Here is a 12,729-nt window from a genome sequence, read left to right as displayed (position 1 = left end):
GGAAGTTTTCTGGTTTGGGGAGAGATAGAAACAGAATAGGAACTAAAGGTGAGAGGATTGTTAACATTAGGGAGGGGCATATATTAGAATGTGGAGGAAAGGGTTTGTCAGCTGAAAATAAGAGGTGTGGAATAGGATACATTTTTGATGTTTTTCTGCTTCCAAAATTTGTGAATTTGTCTAGATATACAAAAATGGAAAATATCCTCAATTACATAATTATATGGCAAGAGACTATTGACAAACATATGAAGGATCTTTTTTTGGCCTCATGGAAGATCTCAGTTAAATGATTAATCCTTTCAGTATGATGCTGATGCGTTTACTTGATGTGGTAAATTCTGTAGGATGCTGCCAATAAATAAAACCATTTGCATTTATTTCAGAAGGAATTATAATTGAAGAGAATGTGTGAGGTTTATGCATCGTGCATAGCAAGTTATGAATAACATCATGATAATCAACATGGAAATTATTATGAATGGCTTTGTTTTATTAGCATTAAGGGATTAACTGGCAAGTTAAAGTTTAAATCATTTTTGACACCCAGACCATCATACATTACAAAAAGTACTTACATATTCATGAGATTGACACACCACAATCTAATGCCACAATGTGGTACATTTTCCATGTTAATAGGAATTCCACATCTCCTTCTCTTTAAACTGCATTGAAAATTATCCCATTATGCTGACGGAATAAGATCAGGAGTGATCTGAGTTATCTGTCAAAAGCTGCAGGTTGTGCATTATAACTTTGGAAGTTGAAACTATGAAATATATTTTAAGTGTGCTTTCAAAATTAGATGAACTGGAGGTTCTACTAATGTTACTCATTGGCCTCAAACCTGCACTTGATTTACTACTGTGTAATAAGAGGAAGAGGGTTCAGGGAGCACAGCATGGGATGTGGTCTGTGGATTGGAGGGCATGTCTACCTGTGCATTTTGGTAGTTTTAACTTTCACTGGTACAGAATTATGTCTGATTTATATTTAACTAATTTTATGTGCTTTGTGCAGAAGGCTGTGGATCTTGATTCTGCAAAAAGCCAATACGCTTAACAGAATTGATATGTAGCAATATTAGCCCCAACCTAATTAAAAATAAGATTACCAGTATGTATCAAAAAGTTGTAGATCTAAGTGGGAAGAGGAAAGCCCATGCAAATAATTTTAACCTCACAGCTCACAATATCCAGTTCTTGAGAATTCTGAAAAATTCTTTGCCCACGAACATTCAACTCTAGTAAATTTCCTATACTTCACAAAAGGATGAAGGAGAGGAGGGAAAGATGAGGATAGCCATTTCTTTGTAGGTAATATTACAAAATAACCATTCTAAACCACAATTTGTTGAACACACACTTTGTAATCCACACAAAGAAAGGAGTAGTTCCTTAACATTAACCAAAAATATAACTTCTACGAGATTTTTTTATACCATCAGGATTTCGTTATTTTCACAAAACTTTTTACATTACATGTAGTTGGTGAAGCATATTAAATCCTTACAAATAAATATTTGGCAACATACAGTACATTTTGTGATGTCTTAACATTCCTTTGTATTATTTGCTCACTTACTTGCTAATTCACCAAATTCAATAATCCGAGTCATTAGTGTGAAGTCGTAAGCATAACGGATACTGTATAGGATTGCAAGGCTCACCTAATGAGTCATCCTGATGCGAGGTGCTAGAATCCTCCAGAAAGACACAAGGTAATTACTACTGAGTCATAATGCAATGTGCATCTTGTTTACTGTAGCCGGGGAACAAGAGGGGGCTGGTGGCAATCTCTTACAGACAGAGGGAAACAAGGCCTGGGACAGAGGAAGAGACTCTCTCTGTCTCATTTTCCCATCTGTTAACTGCAGATAATAGTACTTCTCTAACTTACAGGGGCATTGTGAAAATAAATACATTACAGGTTCTGTTGGGTTTAGATACTGTGGTGGTGATGGTGGGGGCATATAAACACCTTAGACACATCCAGCTCCTTCCTCTCCTATGAAGGGGCCCCCAACCTCTGCATGCTCATAACACCAATCTGTAACCATCCCCTCAGTGATAAGAGACGGCAAAATGAGGATATGGCTCAGGCTGTGTAATTGGATTTCTGCATGTGATGCAGGGACCCAGGTGGACTGAAGCCCTACACTGCTTAGACCCATATGGGTCTAAGATCTCTACTAAGGTCAGCCAGGGAGAAGTTTGCATATCATCCAATCACTTGCACATTTCCTTTAGTACTAAAGGAACAAGAACCAAGTTGCTGACATAAATTGCTCTCACTGGCTAATGGATTGGACCTGTAGTCAAGGTTTATCAAACACTGGTTATGCTCTATCAAACATGACTTATGAGGAGAGGCTGTGGGAACTAGGGTTATTTAGTCTGTAGAAGAGAAGAGTGAGGGGGGATTTGATAGCAGCCTTCAATTACCTGAATGGGGGTTCAAAAGAGGATGGAGCTAGGCAGTTCTCGGTGGTGGTAGTTGACAGAACAAGAAGCAATGGTCTCAAGTTGCAGTGGGGGAGGTCTAGGTTGGATATTTGGATACACTATTTCACAAGGAGGGTGGTGAAGCAGTGGAATGGGTTACCTAGGGAAGTGGTGGAATCGCCATCCTTAGAGGTTTTTAAGTTCCGGCATGACAAAGTCTTGGCTGGGATGATTTAGTTGGTGTTGGTCCTGCTTTGAGCAGGGGATTGGACTAGATGACTTCCTGAGGTCTCTTCCAACCCTAATATTCTATGATTCTATGACTGGCCTTTTAAATATTTCCTAGTGTAAGAGGCTGGCCATATCTGTTTCAATCAGGGGAGGGGGTCACTCCAGTAGCAGAGTGTCTTGCTTCTTTCCTGATCAAAGTTAGTAGGCTTTCCACAGTGTCACTGTCCAAATGCCAGTTGCCCATTTATAAGGCATATGAGCTGGGCTGAGCAAGAATCTGTTCACGGCAAAGAGGAGTTACAGAATGCTTAATAACTTATTCCACAGTGACCAAAGAATGGCTAAATATTTTTACTTCCCCACAAAATGGAAAATGGAAAACCCAGGAACTCATCAGATTTTGTGTATAGCACACGGTTGGACACGGACTACTTTCTACTAAGTAGGAGTAAGCTTTGGTTGTTTTTATGCACACTGAATAGTCAAATTGGAATCTGGATAGTATTGTTGAAATAAATAGAATTACTTGCAGGGTAAGGTACTACTCAACCTGATGGAAGCGTGTCAGGATCTGATCTTTGAGCTGTGAGACTCAATTCTGTTTTGTACTCATAGAGAGAGAGAGAGAGAGTAGAAAAAATATGTTAAGCACAAGCTAAAGTGATTTTAGCCCCCAGATTGCTACCCCTTGCTATTTATCCATGTGGTCACCAGTGATACTGCCAAGAATGACCCTGAGCAGAACACTGTAGACTATGTGGCTCTGGGAGGAAGGATAACAGAGTTTGGGGTGCAAATGGTGTTCTCATCCATCCACCTTGTTGAAGGAAAAGGCCCTGGAAGGGACTGTGGAATTGTGAAAGGAAATGCGTGGTTATGCAGGTGTGTGTAGGTGAGAGGGCTTTGGCTTCTTTGACAACAAACTGATCCCCCAAGAAAGGGGATTACTATGCTGAGATGGACTCCATATATCAAATTCTCAGAGCAGCATCTTCGGATGTTGTCTGGCTAACCTGATAAGGAAAGGTTTAAATGAGGTCCTGTGGGGGATGGTGACAAAAATCCAGGCAAAGTGCATCTAGGCTAAACTAACTAAGATGGGGGGGGCTACTTTATGGAGAAGGATGTAGAAATCACAACTGCATTATAAAGACAAAAAGAAAAGCAGCATGGCAGTCTGTAAAATATCTTTGATGCCTGTATACAAATGCAAGGGATATGGGGAACAAGCAGGATGAACGGGAAGTCATGGTATATGAAGAAAATTATGACTTAATTGGCATCACATAAACTTGGTGGGAAAACTCCCATAATTGGAGTACCAAGAATGAGGGATATAGCTTGTTCCAAAAGGATAAGTATGCGAAAAAAGGAGGAGATGTTGCGCTGTACATGAAGTATGTGTACACTTGCTCCGAGGTCCAAGGGGAAGTGAGCAACAGACCTACTGAGAATCTCTGGGGGGGATAACAAGGGAAAAGAACAGTAGTGATGTTATTTGAGGGTCTATTAAAGACCACCAAATCAGGAAGAGGAAGTGGATGAATCATTCTGCAAGCAGGTAACAAGATTAGCTAACACACAGGAGCTGGTATTAATGGGGTATTTTAACTTCCCTCATTTCTGTTGGAAGACTATGGCAGCAAAACATAATATGTCCTGAAAATTCCTAGAACGTGCAGAGGACAGCTTTCTGATTCAGAAAGTTGAGGAAACAACTAGGGCATCGTTTTGGGTCTGGTTTTGACCAACAGAGATGAATTAGTTGCAAATTTGGAGGTGTAACTTGGAAGGAAGTGATCCTGATCTGATAGAATTCAAGATACTGTGGAAAGGAGGACATGAGAACAGCAAAACAAGGACACTGGACTTCAGAAAGGCAGATTTCAACTGACTCAGAGAAATAGTAGGAAAGGTTCATGGGAAGACCAATTAGGAAGAAAAGGAGTTGAAGGGGGTTGGTTTTTAAAAGATGTAATACTAGAGGCTCAAAATCAAGCTATTCCAACACAGAGGAAAGATAAGAAGAGCCACAGGAGGCCAATGTGGCTACAAAAGGAGCTTTTTAGTTCTCTAAAAACCAAAAGGGATACATACAGGAAATGGAAGGAGGGGCATGTCACCAAGGAAGTTTTCACAGTAATAATGCAGGTGTGTAGGGACAAAATCAGGAAAGCTAAGGCAAACAATGAGTTACAGCTGGCAAGAAATGTTAGAGACAACATGAAGGGGTTCTTCAAATATGTCAGACAAAAAAATGGATCATGGATGGTGTGAATCTGTTGCTCAATAGAGAATGTGAGCTGGTAACAGAAAATGATAGGACAGCAGAGCTGCTGAGTGCCTATTTTGTTTCAGTCTTCTCACAAAATATGACATGTGACGAGACAACTAGTGAAATTACCATGGACAATAAAGGGGAAGAGATGCAGATCAGGATAAGTAAAGAACACATCAGATATCTTCTGATGAATTTGAATGAATTCAAATCAGCAGGTCCAGATGCTATTCACCCAAGGGTACTGAAGGAATTAGCTGAAGAAATCTCTGAGTCACTGGCAATAATATTTACAAACTCATGGATGATAGGAGAGGTCCTGGAAGACTGTAGAAGGGCTAACCTACTGCCCATCTTTAGAAGGGGCATAAAGGAGGTGCAGGAGAACTATAGACCAGACAGTCTGACTTTACCTGTGAAGCTACTAGAGCAATGTATAAAACATTCAATTTGTGAATACCTGGAGGATGAAGGGGTAATCTTTAGCAGCCACGCTGGCTGCTACTAAGAACAAATCATGCCAAACCAGCTTGATTTTCTTCTTTAACAGCATAACTGATTTGGTAGATGGGGGAATGAGGTGGACATAATATACTTATGAGGTGGACTTCAGCAAGGCTTTTGACACAGTCCCATTGGACATTCTGATAAGTAAGCTGGAGAAATGCGGGTTTGACAGAGCTACCAATGAGTGGTTAAACAACTGCAAACAAAGAGTAGCTATTAATGGAATGATGTGGGATTGGAGGGAGGTCTCAAGTGGGGTTCCACAGGGAGCTGTTCTGTGTCTGGTGTTGTTTAACATCTCTATTAAGGACCTGGATGTAGGCATAGAGAGCATACTGATCAAGTTTTCAGATGAGATAAAGAAAGGGTGTTGTTGCCAATACTGTGGAGAATAGAGCTAAGATTCAGAGGAATCTTGATAAATTGGAGAACTGGACTATAGACAACAAAATGAAATTCAACAAAGACAAATGTAAGGTGCCACACTTAAGGGAAAAAAAAACAAATGCACAAATACAGAATGGGGGGAAACTGGCTTGGCAGCAGCACTGCTGAGAAGGATCTGGGAGTTGTGGTGGATCACAGCCTAAACGTGAGTCAGCAATGCAATGCTGTTGCAAAAAAAGCAAATGCCATTTTAGGTTGCATTAACAGAGGCATAGCATGCAAGTCATAGGAGGCGATAGTACTGCTCTATTTGGCGCTGGTTAGGCCTCAGCTGGAGTACTGTGTCCAATTTTGGTCACTAATGTATAGAAAGGATGTAGAGAAACTAGAAAGGGTCCAAAGGCAAGCAACAAAGATGATCAAAGGGATGTAATGAAAGCCATATGAGCAAAGGCTGAAGGAACTGGAGATCTTTAGTTTGGAAAAGAGGATATTAAGTGGGGACACGATAGCAGTCTTCAAATACTTGAAAGGCTGCCATAAAAAAAGATAAAGTTGTTCTCTTTTGCCACAGTGGACAGCACAAGAGGCAATGGGTTCAAACTACAGCATAGCAGATTTAGATTAAATCTCATGAAAAACTTCCTAACTGTAAGAACAGTAGGACAATGGAACTGACTGCCTCAGGAGGTTGTGAAAGCTTATTCACTGTAGGTTTTCAAAAGGAGGCTGGATAGCCATCTGTCTTGGATGGTTTAGACGCTCAAATCCTGCATCTTGGCAAGGGGTTAGACTAGATGACCCTTCTGGTCCCTTTTAACCCTATGATTCTATTATTATTGGCCTCTCATCTCTTTTGCATGTGCCTGGCTGTGAAATGAACATTTTATTTACTGCAGTATTTTCCAATAATCATATAATAGTCTTGTCTCAGCCTATTTAAAGATATTTGCGCTGCCAAACTGAAAATATGATTAAATATATGTGAGTAGTTTATAGGCATACATTTTATTTAAGTGCTTTTAATATTGGGGTTGGTGGAAGCTAGAATTTTATACACTTTGTTCAATTTGCAATATATTATTCAGACAAAAACAGCTGGGCACATTTAAAGATTTAGCAAATCTGTTAGTTTAATCAGATGAATAACTACTCCACAGTGACCCACTGATTGTGGGGATTTTACTGGGTAGCAGGCTTGTAGTTTGAACAACCAATATGCTGAAGCATACCACAGGTAGTTTTATTGTTGACCAAAATATATTTAAAGATATGTTTCAGCAAATGAACATGGTTTCATTTTGGCAGTCTTTGTGATGTTTTTAAAGAACATTTTAAATGCACTGAAACCTTGTTTTTAGGTTGTAAGATGTCCTGTTTGTACTGTAAAAGACACAAATGTCAAAAGCACTGGATACAGGTTGGTGAATCATGTGTGCAATGTGGTTTCTTTCCATCACAGTAAATGAGGTTTGCTGACTGTGACGTTTTGGGGACTACTGAGATCAGCAAGGAGTTGTCACTGCCTGCCCCGTAACCTTGAGAGCCTTTGTTTGTTTGTTTGTTTGTTTGTTTGTTATTGTTTGGATCCCTGACACCAGTAGTAGCCATCCTGCAAGCATTTAAGGAGGCTCACCTGCCCAGTTACTCTTTGCAGGGTGACTCCAACAGCCCTTCCAGTCTCTAGTCTCCCCAAATATTTCTTCCATGAGTTCTTAATTACCAGACACTCAGGCCATTCCCCTCTGGTTCATCACCCCCACAAGGTGTGAAAACCTAACCCCAGTTATCAGCTCCCTTTGGCATAAACACTCCACACAGTTTGCACACCAGAGACCTGCTTGGGATAAAAATAAACAAAAAGTTTATACAATAGAAAAATCACAGATGGAAAGGTGAAATCATAAGGGAAAGCAAACATAAAAGTTGCACAGAAAATAAAGATAAAGATACAACCTCAGGCTTTACACTTTCTTAGGTAAAATGTCTTTTCTAATAAGAGGCAAAGAGTCCTGTGGCACCTTATAGACTAACAGACGTATTGGAGCATAAGCTTTCGTGGGTGAATACCCACTTCGTCGGATGCGTATTTATAACTGCCTCTGGAAAGCTTATGCTCCAATACATCTGTTAGTCTATAAAGTGCGACAGGACTCTTTGCCGCTTTTACAGATCCAGACTAACATGGCTACCTCTCTGATACTTTTCTAATAAGAGTTACCTATTGCCTTAAAACAATTTCCCAGCATATCCCCTAGTTGTAGGCGGGATCCACTGTTCATGAGCATCCTCCTTTCTCAAGACTGTCCCCTGAGTTCTGGAAAAAAAAGCTACAATCCCACATCTGCTTTTTAAAAGGCTTTTTTCCTTCTCTTCTCCTCTCCCTGCCCCCCAAGTCTACCCTGACTCATGGTTAATCAGAATGGGGAAATTTCCTCCTGATTTGGTGTCCAGGAGTCAGGATATTCTTTTCAATTTTAAGTTGTCTAAATGTCTTTCCGTGAACTCTAGTGGTCCACCGTTGTCCTTTCCTGGACTGGACAACAGAGAGTTACTTTAAGCCTGTTGCACGTAAACAACTGGCTTGGCAGGTGCGGCTCTCTGCTTAACTTCTCACCATCCTGCCATGAGGTGTAGTTGAATTTCTGCCAGAGATTATAAGCACAATTTTCTATATACAAAAATACATACATTCATAACCAGTCTTTACCATTAAGTTCAGAACATTACAGGCTTTCATAAAAGACCTTGAACTGATATGTTTTTATTGTACAATAACACAATATGCAATCAGTTGGTTTAACTGATCATTTTGGGGGTTAAAACCTTCTGTTCTCCCCTTAGGGTGTCTGGACCATGATTGCCACACTGACTAAGGTTCGCTAGAATAGTTTTATTGGCTTTTTCACTAATCACTCAAACATACACTCTACAGTATTCATGGTAAAAAAAAATCATTGCATAGGAGGACATAATTTACTGGGCAAAAGAGGAATTTTGTTTTAGTCTGGGTAAATTTCCATCTGGTAGTCTCCAAGGTGGTAAGCTTTTTTCTCAAGCATTTAAGGAGGAGAATTTCAGATTACCAGATTACTTTGAATGCATCCTTTTAACTCAAATATGTGGCGACATTTTTCAGAAAATGGAACTGAATCCAAAACCATTCTCAGTTGTTGAAACTCCAGCTAAATGCAACTTAATTCCTTTCTTTGCTCTTCCTCCTTCTCACTGGTTGTGTCAATGATTGTATGTCTTTAATTTTTGTCAAAGTTCTGTTAATTCTTTTTTCAATACAGCTTTGCTAGAGTAATAATTTACATGTTTAAAGACAAACTTTCTAATTTGTCCTGTTTTGCTTTAATAATCGGCAATAACAACTATTGTAGAACAACACTAACTTTTTATACTAAATGTGGATGGCTATAACAATCTGTGGATTTAGCCATTGTGGTTGCCAGCTGATTGCATAGGTGAACTGTGAAGAAAACAAATTTACCTTTTGCTCCAAGTTATGGTTAACCTAAAGGAGAGTTCCATTGGAAGTGAGTTGTCTTAGGGGGCATGTCTTTTAAAGGTAGCTGCAGCAGACATAGACAATCATCAGCTGACAAACAATTCAGCAGGTCTGATTACAGATGGTCCTTGATAGACAACATCTTTAAGTCTAAGATGTGCACTTAAACATAGCTGCAGAGTGTGTGTGTGTGTGTGTGTGTGTGTTTTTCACTAGTTGTAGAGAAAATAGATTTTCCCCACAAAAAATCTGATTATTCATGCTAGGAACTAAGTAGTGGGGCAAGTCATGATGAAGCTGAAGTTCAGTTCCTTGGAAGCCGCTATCGCTAGCTATGGGCTTGAGAAGCAGCTTCAGCCCCTCCACATCCACCTTATTTGTGAGGAACTCTGTATCTATGTAAGCAGATCCAATAGCTCCTTCCCCAACTCACCCTCAACAGTTCCCTCTGCCTCAGCATATTTTGGGATGGTGCAGAGCCCATCTTCACAGTGCACATGAGGCACAAAAGTCACCTTGGGCAGCCATTGTGCCATTGCTTCCTGGTAAAATAAATGCAGAGGCAATGACTGAATTAACTTCGGAGAATCCCAATCGATGAAAAAGTAATAAGACAAACTCATGTGCAAGAGAATTCAGAAAAAAATCCATTCTGTGCATGATGGGTGCAGTATTATACATGGTGTGTAGCCGGTATTGTATTTTTATTGCTTTATGCAGGAAAAGCAGTAGTAGATGTAGAGTAGATATTTGATTCCATATTTTGTCCTGTGCATGAAAAATGTTTGATCTTATCTGAAAGTGTTAAATTGTAGAACACTTGATTTCTTCTATAATGCATGCTGACACTTGTAGAAATAATAGCTATTAACAAAATCCAAGCAATTTTTGAAAAGCACACTATGGCCTGTTTTCCATTCCTTAAATAACAGGAATTTTTTTTTCTACAGCTGGACCTTTGGAACTGCCTCTTTTTGAACTGATACCATCACAAAGGCAGGTGGTTTTTCATGGAGACCGCTTGCCATTTCAGTGCACTGCAACATACGTTGACAACACTACCCAAGTACACTGGTACCATGACGGTCATCTTATTGGAACCGATGAAGAGAGTGGCATATTTGTGGAGGACAGCATAATACATGACTGCTGTTTAATTACACGGTAATGTATACACATTTTAATGATATACAGTACTGCAGGCAGTGCAAACAAATGCAAAATAAATAACAAGCCTAACAGGAATGTGCAGAAAGATTAGTTTGAGTTGGTGAAATGGAAGTGTTCCATATGCATGGTGTTGAACCTTAAGAGATAGAGGCATGGAATCGTCGTATCTATACATGGATGCATATTCTAACCTTCATTTTTCTAGTCTACATGCTACCATATTCAGATTAGAACTTAAAGAATCACTGAGAAAATGTTGGTGTCTCTGACTTGCTCTGGAATTGGGAGCTGGAGAAAACTCCAAGATAATGATTAGTGGTTCTGACACATAGGGTGATGAAAGGAATGGGGAAAAAATTAAATAAAGTTTTAATAACTCACTTTAATAACTTTAATAATAATAGGAGAACTTTAACTCTTAGCCAGACCACTTTTTGCTGAGACTATCTGGAACAGCAAAGTGGGATCCAGCTACGAAAAACTATAAATAGAAGAGATTGGATGAATTTACTTAGGATCCAGCACATTATATACTATCATGATGGGAATCTTAGCCCTGGTCTACACTAGGACTTTAGGTCGAATTTAGCAGCATTAAATTAACGTAAACCTGCACCCGTCCACACGATGAAGCCCTTTTTTTCGACTTAAAGGGCTCTTAAAATCGATTTCCTTACTCCACCCCTGACAAGTGGATTAGCGCTTAAATCGACGTTGCCGGCTCGAATTTGGGGTACTGTGGACACAATTCGATGGTATTGGCCTCCGGGAGCTATCCCAGAGTGCTCCATTCTGACCGCTCTGGACAGCACTCTCAACTCAGATGCACTGGCCAGGTAGACAGGAAAAGAACCGCAAACTTTTGAATCTCATTTCCTGTTTGGCCAGCGTGGCAAGCTGCGGGTGACCATGCAGAGCATGGTGACCATGCAGAGCTCAAGAAAAAAGGTGCAAAACGATTGTCTGCTGCTGCTTTCACGGAGGGAGGGAGGGAGGGAACGGGGGCCTGATGCTATGACGATATGTACCCAGAACCACCCCCGACAATGTTTTAGCCCCATCAGGCATTGGGATCTCAACCCAGAATTCCAATGGGCAGCGGAGACTGCTGGAACTGTGGGATAGCTACCCACAGTGCAACACTCTGGAAGTCGACGCTTGCCTCGGTACTGTGGAAGCATTCCACCAAGTTAATGCACTTAATGCACTTAGAGCATTTTCTGTGGGGACACACACACTCGAATATATAAAAACGATTTCTAAAAAAACGACTTCTATAAATTCGATCTAATTTCATAGTGTAGACATACCCTTACAGTTACTTTAATTAGATAAACTTGTCTTTTGCATCTGGTTAGAACCTGTCTTTACAGGTATCTACAATCTTAGCTATGACCATCCTCAGATGTTTTAGATGTGAAAAAATGTTGAAAGAATAGAGTAGCATTGTCATAAATATAAAGGGAAGGGTAAACCCCTTTGAAATCCCTCCTGGCCAGGGGAAAGCTCCTCTCACCTGTAAAGGGTTAAGAAGCTAAAGGTAACCTCGCTGGCACCTGACCAAAATGACCAATGAGGAGACAAGATACTTTCAAAAGCTGGGAGGAGGGAGAGAAACAAAGGGTCTATGTCTGTCTTTATGCTGGTCTTTACCGGGGATAGACCAGGAATGGAGTCTTAGAACTTTTAGTAAGTAATCTAGCTAGGTATGTGTTAGATTATGATTTCTTTAAATGGCTGAGAAAAGAATTGTGCTGAATAGAATAACTATTTCTGTCTGTGTATCTTTTTTGTAACTTAAGGTTTTGCCTAGAGGGGTTCTCTATGTTTTTGAATCTAATTACCCTGTAAGATATCTACCATCCTGATTTTACAGGGGGGATTTCTTTATTTCTATTTACTTCTATTTTTACTAAAAGTCTTCTTGTAAGAAAACTGAATGCTTTTTCATTGTTCTCAGATCCAAGGGTTTGGGTTGGTGGTCACCTATGCAAATTGGTGAGGCTTTTTATCCAACATTTCCCAGGAAAGGGGGAGTGCAAGTGTTGGGAGGATTGTTCATTGTTCTTAAGATCCAAGGGTCTGGGTCTGTAGTCACCTAGGCAAATTGGTGAGGCTTTTTACCAAACCTTGTCCAGGAAGTGGGGTGCAAGGTTTTTGGGAAGTATTTTGGGGGGAAGGACGCGTCCAAACAG

At 40.1% G+C, this 12,729-nt stretch overlaps 1 protein-coding gene across 1 annotated transcript in view; it reads left to right on the top strand.

Annotated features, from left to right (window-relative positions):
* The window catches only part of ADGRA1 (adhesion G protein-coupled receptor A1), a 475,442-nt gene that overhangs the window by 242,758 nt on the left and 219,955 nt on the right, over positions 1 to 12,729 (top strand). The window contains exon 7 of the mRNA XM_073353951.1: positions 10,315 to 10,528. Within this exon, the coding sequence (XP_073210052.1) occupies positions 10,315 to 10,528 (214 nt within the window). The remainder of the gene's footprint in view (positions 1 to 10,314; positions 10,529 to 12,729) is intronic.

Source organism: Lepidochelys kempii, chromosome 7 (genome assembly GCF_965140265.1).
Source record: "Lepidochelys kempii isolate rLepKem1 chromosome 7, rLepKem1.hap2, whole genome shotgun sequence".
Lineage (NCBI taxonomy): Eukaryota > Metazoa > Chordata > Testudines > Cheloniidae > Lepidochelys > Lepidochelys kempii.
Note: the sequence above shows the minus strand (reverse complement) of the source record. Positions and strands in the feature narration are given on the sequence as shown.